Below are 14615 nucleotides of genomic sequence, written 5' to 3'. Positions count from 1 at the left end.
TCAGATAAGGAGAATCACAATGTAAGGCTGATAACTCAGAGACTCTTCGAGCCGAGGAAATAGCCATTAAAAACAGAACTTTCCAAGATAACAATTTTATATCAATGGAATGAAGGGGTTCAAACGGAACACCCTGTAAAACGTTAAGAACTAAGTTTAAACTCCATGGCGGAGCAACAGCTTTAAACACAGGCTTGATCCTAGCTAAAGCCTGACAAAAAGCCTGGACGTCTGGATTTTCTGACAGACGCCTGTGTAACAAGATGGACAGAGCTGAAATCTGTCCCTTTAATGAACTAGCTGATAAACCCTTTTCTAAACCTTCTTGTAGAAAGGACAATATCCTAGCGATCCTAACCTTACTCCAGGAGTAACCTTTGGATTCGCACCAGTATAGGTATTTACGCCATATTTTATGGTAAATCCTTCTGGTAACAGGCTTCCTAGCCTGTATCAGGGTATCAATAACCGACTCAGAAAAACCACGTTTTGATAAAATCAAGCGTTCAATTTCCAAGCAGTCAGCTTCAGAGAAGTTAGATTTTGATGTTTGAATGGACCCTGTATCAGAAGGTCCTGTCTTAGAGGTAGAGACCAAGGCGGACAGGATGACATGTCCACTAGATCTGCATACCAAGTCCTGCGTGGCCATGCAGGCGCTATTAGAATCACTGATGCTCTCTCCTGTTTGATTTTGGCAATCAATCGAGGAAGCAGCGGGAAGGGTGGAAACACATAAGCCATCCCGAAGTTCCAAGGTGCTGTCAAAGCATCTATCAGAACCGCTCCCGGATCCCTGGATCTGGACCCGTAGAGAGGAAGTTTGGCGTTCTGGCGAGACGCCATGAGATCTATCTCTGGTTTGCCCCAACGTCGAAGTATTTGGGCAAAGACCTCCGGATGAAGTTCCCACTCCCCCGGATGAAAAGTCTGGCGACTCAAGAAATCCGCCTCCCAGTTCTCCACTCCCGGGATGTGGATTGCTGACAGGTGGCAAGAGTGAGACTCTGCCCAGCGAATTATCTTTGATACTTCCATCATTGCTAGGGAGCTTCTTGTCCCTCCCTGATGGTTGATGTAAGCTACAGTCGTGATGTTGTCCGACTGAAACCTGATGAACCCCCGAGTTGTTAATTGGGGCCAAGCCAGAAGGGCATTGAGAACTGCTCTCAATTCCAGGATGTTTATTGGAAGGAGACTCTCCTCCTGATTCCATAGTCCCTGAGCCTTCAGAGAATTCCAGACAGCGCCCCAACCTAGTAGGCTGGCGTCTGTTGTTACAATTGTCCAGTCTGGCCTGCTGAATGGCATCCCCCTGGACAGGTGTGGCCGATAAAGCCACCATAGAAGAGAATTTCTGGTCTCTAGATTCAGATTCAGAGTAGGGGACAAATCTGAGTAATCCCCATTCCACTGACTTAGCATGCACAATTGCAGCGGTCTGAGGTGTAGGCGTGCAAAAGGTACTATGTCCATTGCCGCTACCATTAAGCCGATCACCTCCATGCATTGAGCTACTGACGGGTGTTGAATGGAATGAAGGACACGGCATGCATTTTGAAGCTTTGTTAACCTGTCTTCTGTCAGGTAAATCTTCATTTCTACAGAATCTATAAGAGTCCCCAAGAATGGAACTCTTGTGAGAGGAAAAAGAGAACTCTTCTTTTCGTTCACTTTCCATCCATGCGACCTTAGAAATGCCAGAACTAACTCTGTATGAGACTTGGCAGTTTGAAAGCTTGAAGCTTGTATTAGAATGTCGTCTAGGTACGGAGCTACCGAAATCCCTCGCGGTCTTAGTACCGCCAGAAGGGCACCCAGAACCTTTGTGAAGATTCTTGGAGCCGTAGCCAATCCGAATGGAAGAGCTACAAACTGGTAGTGCCTGTCTAAGAAGGCAAACCTTAGATACCGGTGATGATCTTTGTGAATCGGTATGTGAAGGTAAGCATCTTTTAAATCCACTGTGGTCATGTACTGACCCTTTTGGATCATGGGTAAGATTGTCCGAATAGTTTCCATTTTGAACGATGGAACTCTTAGGAATTTGTTTAGAATCTTTAAATCTAAGATTGGCCTGAAAGTTCCCTCTTTTTTGGGAACCACAAACAGGTTTGAGTAGAACCCTTGTCCTTGTTCCGACCGCGGAACCGGATGGATCACTCCCATTAATAACAGATCTTGAACACAGCGTAGAAACGCTTCTTTCTTTATCTGGTTTGTTGACAACCTTGACAGATGAAATCTCCCTCTTGGGGGAGATAATTTGAAGTCTAGAAGGTATCCCTGAGATATGATCTCTAGCGCCCAGGGATCCTGAACATCTCTTGCCCAGGCCTGGGCGAAGAGAGAAAGTCTGCCCCCCACTAGATCCGGTCCCGGATCGGGGGCTCTCGGTTCATGCTGTCTTTGGGGCAGCAGCAGGTTTCCTGGCCTGCTTGCTCTTGTTCCAGGACTGGTTAGGCTTCCAGCCTTGCCTGTAACGAGCAACAGCTCCCTCCTGTTTTGGTGCAGTGGAGGTTGATGCTGCTCCTGTTTTAAAATTCCGAAAGGGACGAAAATTAGACTGTCTAGCCTTGGCTTTGGCTTTGTCTTGAGGTAGGGCGTGGCCCTTACCTCCTGTAATGTCAGCGATAATTTCTTTCAAACCGGGCCCAAATAAAGACTGCCCCTTGAAAGGTATATTAAGTAATTTGGACTTAGAAGTAACATCAGCTGACCAGGATTTTAGCCACAGCGCCCTACGTGCCTGTATGGCGAATCCTGAGTTCTTAGCCGTAAGTTTGGTTAAATGTACTACGGCCTCCGAAATGAATGAATTAGCTAGTTTAAGGACTCTAAGCCTGTCCGTAATGTCGTCTAGCGTAGATGAACTAAGGTTCTCTTCCAGAGACTCAATCCAAAATGCTGCCGCAGCCGTAATCGGCGCGATACATGCAAGGGGTTGCAATATAAAACCTTGTTGAACAAACATTTTCTTAAGGTAACCCTCTAATTTTTTATCCATTGGATCTGAAAAAGCACAGCTATCCTCCACCGGGATAGTGGTACGCTTAGCTAAAGTAGAAACTGCTCCCTCCACCTTAGGGACCGTTTGCCATAAGTCCCGAGTGGTGGTGTCTATTGGAAACATCTTTCTAAATATTGGAGGGGGTGAGAACGGCACACCGGGTCTATCCCACTCCTTAGTAACAATTTCAGTTAGTCTCTTAGGTATAGGAAAAACGTCAGTACTCGCCGGTACCGCAAAGTATTTATCCAACCTACACAGTTTCTCTGGTATTGCAACGGTGTTACAATCATTGAGAGCTGCTAAGACCTCCCCTAGTAATACACGGAGGTTCTCCAATTTAAATTTAAAATTTGAATATCTGAATCCAATCTGTTTGGATCAGAACCGTCACCTACAGAATGAAGCTCTCCGTCCTCATGCTCTGCAAGCTGTGACGCAGTATCAGACATGGCCCTAGTATTGTCAGCGCACTCTGTTCTCACCCCAGAGTGATCACGCTTGCCTCTTAGTTCTGGTAATTTAGACAAAACTTCAGTCATAACAGTAGCCATATCTTGTAATGTTATCTGTAATGGCCGCCCAGATGTACTAGGCGCTATAATATCACGCACCTCCCGGGCGGGAGATGCAGGTACTGCCGCGTGAGGCGAGTTAGTCGGCATAACTCTCCCCTCGCTGTTTGGTGAAATTTGTTCAAATTGTACAGATTGACTTTTATTTAAAGTAGCATCAATACAGTTAGTACATAAATTTCTATTGGGCTCCACCTTGGCATTGGAACAAATGACACAGATATCTTCCTCTGAGTCAGACATGTTTAACACACTAGCAATAAACTTGCAGCTTGGTTATAATTCTTTTTAGCAAAAACGTACTGTGCCTCAAAGAGGTACTAAACGATTAAATGATTAAATGACTAAATGACAGTTGAAATAATGAACTGAAAAAACAATTATAGCATCAAACTTTAAAACAACACAACTTTTAGCAAAGGTTTGTTCCCATTAGAAAAATAACAATAATTAAATTTGACATAAAAATTACAGAGCAACGTTTTTATTCACAGTCAATATAAAATTCTCACAGCTCTGCTGAGAGAATCTACCTCCCTCCAAAGAAGTTTGAAGACCCCTGAGATCTGTCAGAGATGAACCGGATCATGCAGGAAATATAAGAGTAACTGACTGGAATTTTTTGATGCGTAGCAAAGAGCGCCAAAAACGGCCCCTCCCCCTCACACACAGCAGTGAAGAGAAACGAAACTGTCACAATTAAAACCAAACAACTGCCAAGTGGAAAATAATGCCCAAATATTTATTCACTCAGTACCTCAGAAATGTAAACGATTCTACATTCCAGCAAAAACGTTTAACATGATAAATACTTATTAAAAGGATTAGTGACCTTTAACAGAGTAGTTCCGGTGAAATACCATCCCCAGAATACTGAAGTGTATACATACATGTCATTATAACGGTATGGCAGGATTTTCTCATCAATTCCATTCAGAAAATAAAAACTGCTACATACCTCAATGCAGATTCATCTGCCCGCTGTCCCCTGATCTGAAGCTTTTACCTCCCTCAGATGGCCGAGAACAGCAATATGATCTTAACTACTCCGGTTAAAATCATAGTAAAAAAAAAAAACTCTGGTAGATTCTTCCTCAAACTCTGCCAGAGAAGTAATAACACGCTCCGGTGCTATTGTAAAATAACAAACTTTTGATTGAAGTCATAAAAACTAAGTATAATCACCATAGTCCTCTCACACATCCTATCTAGTCGTTGGGTGCAAGAGAATGACTGGGACTGACGTAGAGGGGAGGAGCTATATGCAGCTCTGCTGGGTGAATCCTCTTGCATTTCCTGTTGGGGAGGAGTTATATCCCAGAAGTAATGATGACCCGTGGACTGATCACACATAACAGAAGAAATTATATTTTAATTCATGCAACATATATAACAAAGGAATATGAGTATGGATAGAAATTAAAAAGGCACAATGGCACCTAGGGTCACTACCCCATTAAAACAAAAACAATTGAGAACAAGATAAAAGGGGCACATAATTGTTTATTAATCTTCCATAGAATTATAGGAGCTAAAACCTATAAAACAATTGCGTTAAGCCTTCAGTTTACATTGCGTATGTATGTTTACGTTGGTGTATTTCTGTATATTACTGTACACTATTATAATCTGTTGCATTAACTTTGCCCTTGTCAAATAAATACAAGTAAAAATAAGAAAATGTAAAAAAAAAAACTTTATTACACTCACAAATCTTCCCTATCTGTGTGTGATGAGCTAGGGCTGCTACAAACTCACTTTATCACCACAAAAGTCATTCAAAAACACAAGTGAGGATTTTACAGTAAATATATTTTTATATTTTTTATAATATTTCTACACCTGGCATAGGTTCCCTTAAAGCAAGCTCTTGACCTCTGTATAAGGTGCACAATGTCTGGCAGAGACCAACACACATATATATATGAGAATGACATTCTGATTTTAATGAATAATATTTTTTTCCAGCAAAACGGAATGAATTACAGTATCATTTGTGCTTGCTACAATTTTCTTTTCACAAATTTCCACTCATAGTAAAAATCGGAAAAAGTCAAATTTCTAACTCTACAGGGACTAGACTAATCACAATCAATTTTAAGCCATACACATATCTCTCTAGCTCTCTTCTCTCATATATATATATATATATATATATATATACACTGTATCTATCGATCTATCTATCTATCTATCTATCTATCTATCTATCTATCTATCTATATATATATATACTGTATATATATATATATATATATATTTATTTATACACATATATATATATATATATATATATATATATATATATATATATATTATAATGTGTAATATAACAAGAGAACTCATCCTGGAAAATAACCAGGTTGAAAAAAAGACAGGGAAACAGCACTCTTTTGAAAATAATCAATATTTTACTAGCACAATTTGTATACATAAGTAGTAGAGGAGATGGCATTCGGGAGTCCTGCCTCCACCCTTGCACCGCAAGGATAGGCAAAATACACTGTGTGTGAAGTACAAAATCAGTTTGCAACAGTAATATTCATCAAAAGGAAACAAATACTATGGGACCTTTCGAGTCCAATAGACAGAACCTGACCGGTCAGGGGATGTGCGGAGCAAGTTGCCAAATATAAAAATACAGCACAATACAGAGCTGACTTTAAGTAAAGCCTGTCACACTTCCTACACCCGGCTGCACACAGCCCCTCTGTGAAGAGGTAGTTGCTGGGCAGGTAAAAGCGTAATAAGGGATCTAAGAAAGTGATGACAGCTTTATTACAAGCGGGATATGCTAGTCAAACATACCTTGCAATCTGTACATTGAAGAAATTATATTCAGAGGGGAAGCGTATACCAGAGATCAACTACACCCTGCTGCATCCGACACCTCACTCAGGAGGTATAGCAGTCGGGCAGGTAGAGTAATGGGATCTAAGTGATCAAGTGGAGACACGCCCTCAGGATATGTACAAAAGTAGATAAACAAGACATTTCAATCTTCATGTATGGATAACATGTTTTGCAGACAAGGTATTAATAAGCACATTTAAGCAGATAGCGTTATAGCATGCTATGCAGGGAAGCAGATGAATGTGTTAGTATTAAGCATGTGTCTGTCCATTTGTTATTCGATAAACTGTGATCCTAGTAAGTTCCTAGAGAAAGCTGCGCCCCCTCTCGACAGAGTGGCGTTTGCCAAGTGCGAAATTCATGCACATAAGCCAGATCTGGTTAATGCAGTTAGCGGCAAGGAATCTAGTAACAATATGGAACCATACGACCTGATAGCTTCAGTGACATATCGGCCGTGCCGAATAGCTGTGAGTCAATGACCATGGAAGCCAAAAGATGCCGAGTATTGATCCTGACTTTGCTTTAAATGTGCCTGGTAGAAAACCGCAGGACTTGTTTGCAGATTCTTTGCTTTGAGATCCTCATACGCACATCACGTGATCCGGTCGGCTGGACCTATGCCGACGCGCGTTTCACCCGTGCGTCCAAGTTGCTTAACGGGCTTCGTCAAAAGAGTGCTGTTTCCCTGTCTTTTTTTCAACCTGGTTATTTTCCAGGATGAGTTCTCTTGTTATATTACACATTATAATACTATATAAGGGCCTGCACCATAAGTATTTATAAATTAAACAAGGACCGATTTGAGGTAACCTTGTACACTAGCCTATATATATAGCATTTGCTTCTCTCCCGTATCTATTTCTCGATAATATATATTTATATATATATATACACAAACACACACAAATACACTATTACTTGGCTGTACCTACAAACTACTCTACAAAGTCATAACATATTTGTTGCCATGTTGGTGAGGTAATCATTTATGTCATTATTTACACATTATTTGCATATCTCACTATTATAAATCAAGATAGTGATACTGTACCTTGTTTGAGCGCAGAGACACTCGTCCTCCACAACGTGCACAGAATTTAGTTTGGCAATATGAACAATTATGGCCACAGCCATCTGCAAATTTTGTTTTGTGGCAGATCCCACAGGTTGGGGCATCGCCCTTTTGCTCCTGTTGCTGTTGGGACTCTTCACCCATTTTTTTCACCTGATCTTTGTACATTTCAAACTGCTGGTGTAACTTCCTAAATGGGTAAAAAAAGAAATAAATGAGCTGGTGATTTCCATTAAGCACAGAAAATGTTAAGTATAAAAGCAACATAGAGACCACAAGAAATTGTATTTGTAAATGTTACAATGAAACAAATAAACATTAAAAAGGTAATGCTGTATTTAAACAATGTTAGATTTATATATTTGACTAATTAAAAACAATCAAACATAAGCACATAGAGAGATGAAAGAGTTGGTAATAAGTTAAAACGTTCTTTAATAATCAATAGGTGGTTAAAAAATACAATTTATATAAGAACAATTACTGGATGCCAGTTCACTATGGCGATTTGAAATGGCAACCTAGCAGCCAAAACACTGCCTTACTTTCCTCAAAGTAGACTATTTGGCTCTAAATACTCTGATAATAAACTTTTGTCACTCTTTACAAAGAGGTACTGGAGAAGACTACATATGCTGTATACTCTGAGGCCGATTTATTATGATGCGGGCGGACATGATCCGCTGTAGCAGATCATGTCCGCCTGACATCGCTAAATGCAGACAGCATACGCTGTCGGCATTTAACATTGCACAAGCATTTCTAGTGAAATGCTTGAGCAATGTCGTCCCCAGCAGATTCACTGCCAATCGGGAGTGTCAATCATCCTGATCATATCTGATCGGGATGATTGCTGTCCGCTGCCTCAGAGGTGGCTGATGAGTTAAGGAGCAGCGGTCTTAAGAACTTAACTCGTTTCCAGCGAGCCTCACAGCTCGCACGGAAACTGATGCATTTGCAGCATGTTAAATCGGCCCCTCTGTCTGTGTGTCTAGAGACCTAAAGTAAAATGTTAGGGCTAAAATAAAAGTATAACAAAACACAAGTAAAATATAGAAAAATTAAGTATATCCCACAAATAAATACATATTAAAAGTAATATATCTGTGTTCAATTAATAAAATTGTTTTAACAGTGTTTTAAAGGGATATGGTATATGCCTAGGTGTTGGACAAGGAAAAGATCAAAAGGAGTGGATAGATAGATAGATAGATAGATAGATAGATAGATAGATAGATAGATAGATAGATAGATAGATAGTGGGTCTGCACTTCTGTCTGTTGTTTGTGACTGAGTAGTGAGCAGAGAGAGAATATCAGTTTTGAAGCCCCTCAGCAGTAAGGTAAGTAAATCTGCTTAAAAAATAATATTGTCCTGCAAGCTTGCTTACAACCTATCAGTGGAACAATAAGTCTGAAGAAGGGGCTTTTACCCCAAAAGGTCACAGTATTAAGTAAATAAATGAATTATTTATTAAAGACCAGAGTTCAATCACAAAAAAACAATTGTGTTAATAAAAAACATATACTGTATATTACTTTTAATGTATATTTATATGTGAGATATATATTTATATATATATATATATATATATATATATATATATATATATATATATATATATATATATATATATATATATATATCTTAATTTAAAACTTACTGTTGGACACTATTTTTTTTATTTTTTTTCCCACTGCACCTTTAGCAGTGCATCTTTCAAGCGAAATCCAGATTGAGTTATCTAGCATGCCCCATATACATTTATTAGGTGGGGCATTTAGCACCGCCTCACTATCTGACCTCCAGATGTTCGCACACCCAAGGCTTGTTACATTTTACTGTCAACTTGTAATATGTCAGTAAAAATAGGAGCACTATGGATTACACTATAGCAATGTTAGCACACCATGGGCCAGATTACAAATGGAGCGCTAAATAATGCTCCAACTCGAGCGTTAATTGCGGTAGAAGTAAGCTTTTTGCATGCATCGGGTTGCGCCCATATTATGAGTTGACATGCTCAAAAAGCTGAAGTTAGAATATTACGTGCATGTTAACGTATTCCCCCATAGCAGTCAATGGTGAAAAAAAAAGTTGAAAAGAACCTAATACCCCGATTGCATATGCTCATGTGCACTAACCCAACATGAAAATATGACAATTAACATTCCAATTTTCTTCATATAACAGAATATGTTCTATTTATTAATAAATAAATATTTCTGCATACGGTATATCCGATGTGTTTTTTTGTACAGTATATATATCTATACCTATATATATATATATATATATATATATATACATGACTATATATAGGTATAGATACAGTATATACATATATATATATATATATAGGAATATCTATGTATAAATACCTAGAACATATTCTGCTAAGTGCAGAAATGTGAAATAATTACAGTAAAAACACAGTGTCACACTTTATTAAATTTGAATATTGCATAAATATGCCTTTTCATGTTTTCATCTACTTAACTGCAAAGGGCTCCAATGCACCTATATATGTCTATAAATGTGTAGATATGTATTTATGTGTTTATATGTGTATATTAGGGCTGGGCGATATGGGCAAAAAAAAAAATTGATTTTCTTATAAATGACTATACACCTTCATTTTGCATTCTAAAGTTTAACGCTAAAGAATCTTAAGTACATGTTTCTCAATGTCCAATTCACTCTTGGAGCATAAAAATACAAATTACAAAATAGTTAAAATAAAATTTGCTGCCTGTGATGTGATTAAATAGTAGCCACTAGCCAGTTATTAGGTCTTATGACACACAACATTGTCATGTTTTCTTGGACAGTCATTCTAACTGTGGACAGTGGTATGATTAACTTATATATATTATTAACATAATATATATAAACACACACACACAATATATATTTATATATATATATACACACACACACACATGTATAATATACAATCACATACACAGTTGCACACAGATATATATATATATATATATATTATATTTGTTTTTCTTCTTCTTTTTTAAACATTTTAATTTAACTGAAAATGAGCCCTGCTCCTGTCCAGGAATCCATTACAGGCATATAGCAGTAGGGATGGGGGCTTCTCCTTTCAGAAATGCTGTGCCTTGCTGATATAAAATACATTCATTGTAGATGCAGTTAACCCAGCAGCAGAGGGGACTGCAGTTTTAGCCTTTTTGGGAGCCGTGGGGTTAACTGCATCTGCTATGTATTTGAGCCGTTTCTCAGAGGAGCAGGAGATTGTGTGAGAGGTTCCATAATGTTCACAAACCCTAAGTTTCAGACTGCAGACGTCCATAGGGGGAAATATAAGTAAATGGCGTTCTCTCCTCTTCTTTCCTGCATGGGCTCTGCTTTTGGACTTCTAGATTGATCGGCTGCTACTGAGATCAGAAAGTGAAAGTAAAACAGCCATTTTACAAATGTGTGCTAAAAGCAACCACTAGATGGAGCTGGTTTGCAAGATATCACAAACAAATCAATGCATTACAGCCACTTCTGAGGATTTTTTTATTTAGGAAAAAATTGCGACTCTCACGGTTTTAAAATCGCATAATCGATTAATCATGCAGCCCTAGTGTATATATGTCTGTAAATACATATATATGCATATAAATGCATAAATACATAAGTACACACACATATATATATATATATATACATACATAAACATCTTATCTTTAGAGTCTAGACATGTATATGTATGTATCTTTGAGCCCTTATAACTTGGTGTGCAATATTTTTTTCATGAATGAAGCAAATAACCAGAGCTCTAAAGTTGGGTTAATCATTCTAGCGTAAATCGTGATTTTGCGCAAGCTATCGTGTTTACTTTCAACTCGTAATAATATCGGTAAGTCCAACAAGCTCTAAACACAACCAATAATAAACCCCTTATCGAGCGCGCAAACATTTACGCTGCATTTGTAATCTGGCCCCATATCGGAACCATTTTTACGTTACACTTGTAATCTGGGCAACAATCAGTTATTTAACCCAATATTTTAACTAGTAGCAAAATAGTTATTGTATATCAAGTTAATTAATTTTGGATAAAATATATATCAATGCATTTTAGTTACCTACTGTTTATTGCCATCTCAAAGTATACAACTGGTTTTAATTTATTTTCTTTTTTGCCTATTAATGCTGAATATTCTCACTAATGTACAGCATTTGTTAACACTTCATCTTTCTATCTTTCCCTTGCTAATTCAAAGTCCAAAGATTTCATGATAAATTATCATTTGCTTGCTCACCAGGGAAAAGGTCATAATTAATTTGTGGCTTCCTACGTGGTGTTTGACTAATAAACAAAACATACTTGTCAATTATACATCAATGCACTGCCTTCCTTCCGAGTTATGAAATGAAATATAGCTTCAAAAGAAATGTTAGCTATATGAGATCTTTAACAGCCCAGTTGATGTTAAAATGTTTCAATAGCTTCTCCTTTAGGAAAAAGAAACAAAGCTTCTCCTTAAAGGGGTATATTAGCTGCGGATAGAGCTTTAACCTAATCTACAGACTTATTGACATGCGGTAACATAAAACTACTAACAAATAATAATAATAGTCATAAAGTTATGTATATATAATATTTCACTTTATAACTCAGATATAACAGGTATAGTTAAATGTCAGACCAAAATATGACAAGAATAATTCCAAAATCCTCAGAAAATATCTATAGGGGGCGCCCTTGTGTAACTCAAAAGCAGACAAGTTAGAAATTAGCAACACAATTGCTAGGATGGGTATCAATGGGATATTACCAAAATGTTACAATAAATGACAATAAAATAAAGCCCAAAACATTCAGATATATAATATTGTATGAAAGCTCATGAATAGTGGGAAATGTACAAAAATTCTTGTGGGACATGCCCCAGGCAGCGTACCGTGATGGGATATGGCTCTTTTGTCATAGTGAGAATTGTATGAGGCAGATCCACAACCACTAAGGTTACTTCTTCAGGCACTTTACTAAATAATAGCTGAAAAATGCATTCAAAATACCCCTTGACAGAATAAACAGTGATGGATATGAGATTAAAATCTTGATATCAAGTGGTAAAGCCTTTTATCCCAAGAACTGAGAGACGATCAAAATTCCCACAATACCACCTTCTGCCCTTCATGTCCCACCTTCTGAAGGACTGTGTGGAACAGTAACCTCTGAAGCCAATATCAGTCTGCTCAGGTCTGACAAATGTCTGGCCAAGCTCTGCCTTTTGTAAGCTAAACTCTACCCTCTCTGGCTACCAGGGACGAACTGTGAAGCAGTGACCCATTAGCATTCTAATAGCATGGAAGGTAGGTCATTCATTGTGCCACTCCATGCGTCACTCAAGCAAAAATTGCAATGAAAAGAGGGCGTCTGTCAGTCAGTAAAAGTGCGATTTAAAGATAAAAAAAAAATACTTTATATATCATTTCTAGGGGGAAAAACACTCACATATATGTGCACTGTATATATGTTTATGTAGTGCTCCAATGGCATATTATTTACAAGCAGTTTAGTCCTGTAAAATGGTAAAATGCTGACTCAAGAAAAACTATTGTAAAAGTTGGCAGTGTTTTATAGATTCCATATACTGTGTGTGTAATAATAATAATAATAATAATAATAATAACAACAACTAGTATTTATATAGCGCCTTTCACCCAGTGGGACTCAAAGCCCTTTTTCAGAGCTCACTCTTGGAATTAACCAAATCGGCAGCTGAATAGTAATAGTTGTTATTATATATATATATATATATATATATATATATATATATATATATATATATATATATATATATATATATATATATTAATTAATTAATTAATTAATTAATTAAGCTTAATTATGTTTATTACAAAAGTTGACAACAGTATTTCAAACAACTTCCCCAAACTGTTTTTAAAGTACCATTAAATATAGTTGAATTACTTAGTCATCAAATGCATGATAAAAAGACAATGCAATAGCTGTAAATATTTCTTTCCATTGCTTTGAGTTCTGGATCATGTGACAGCCAACAGCAAATCACAGAGTCATATACCTATACACTGTGAACTCTTGCACATGCTCAGTAGGAGTGCACATAAGAAGGCTGTGCACAATTTAATAACAACAGTAAGTTTAAAAGTTGTTTTAAAAAAAATGTAATGCGCTATCTGACTCATTAAAGTGTAATTCCAACTTTAGTGTCCATTAAATTTGCTGGGGTAGGGTATTTTTCTACAGATATTGCTCAACAGCAAACACAAATCTGTTCACAGCACTGGTTATTATAATGACAACATGCCCTAAAACAAAGTACACAAAATAAAAAAGTAAAAAAAACTGAGACGTAGAACATGCATGTCTGTGCATATCTGATACCCAAGTCTCCTTTATTCACATCTCTATTGGTAAACAGAGACTTGCTTCCACAAGAGTAAAACAGAATATTTTTTTTTTGTTTACAAAACATCTATTGAAAACAAATAAAAACACAATACCATACATGTTTTCAATATATCAACTTTTAGCAACAAAAAATATATTAAAAGTCCCCTTGATATAATATAATCCATTACAAAAATAACTTTGCACATTACATTTTAACTTTTAAACTGTAAATGTATTAACAATTTCTATTCTCCTCTTAATAAGGATTTCATTGTTTAATGTTGGCTTTGTTGGCTGTGTTAGAGTTGACAATACATCAAACATCTTGGCCTGTGGTGCAAAATGCTCTGTACACTATTCAAACCAACTTCAGAAGTTGTATTTGTCACATTTTTATGACTCGGAGTTTGTACATAATGAATGCATCCAAGGTTATTAAACTGTAGGCTCTTTCCTTTTTTAAATATTTTCTTTGAAATTTGTAAAATATTATAAAAATGTAACAATGAAATAGAGAAATGATTCACAGTAGAGATGGATAATGATAAAGTAACAGTCTTGTATAAAAAACATTTATATTTATAGAATATACCTCAGCTGGGGGTTCACATCATTTATGTCATAGACATGTGGTTTGTAAAGGTTTGCTCTTTTATTAAAGGGAGCTATGTGTATTCTGCACGTTTCAATTAT

At 37.2% G+C, this 14615-nt stretch overlaps 1 protein-coding gene across 2 annotated transcripts in view; it reads right to left on the bottom strand.

Annotated features, from left to right (window-relative positions):
* RIMS2 (regulating synaptic membrane exocytosis 2) overlaps positions 1-14615 on the bottom strand; it is a 1281054-nt gene that overhangs the window by 1082700 nt on the left and 183739 nt on the right. For both annotated transcript variants that reach the window (XM_053715268.1, XM_053715269.1), the window contains exon 2: positions 7493-7703. In XM_053715268.1, coding sequence (XP_053571243.1) covers positions 7493-7703 — 211 coding nt within the window. The remainder of the gene's footprint in view (positions 1-7492; positions 7704-14615) is intronic.

Source organism: Bombina bombina, chromosome 5, assembly GCF_027579735.1.
Source record: "Bombina bombina isolate aBomBom1 chromosome 5, aBomBom1.pri, whole genome shotgun sequence".
In the NCBI taxonomy this organism is placed as follows: Eukaryota; Metazoa; Chordata; class Amphibia; order Anura; family Bombinatoridae; genus Bombina; species Bombina bombina.
The sequence above is the reverse complement of the archived record's forward strand: the minus strand, read 5'-3'. Positions and strand labels throughout refer to the sequence as shown.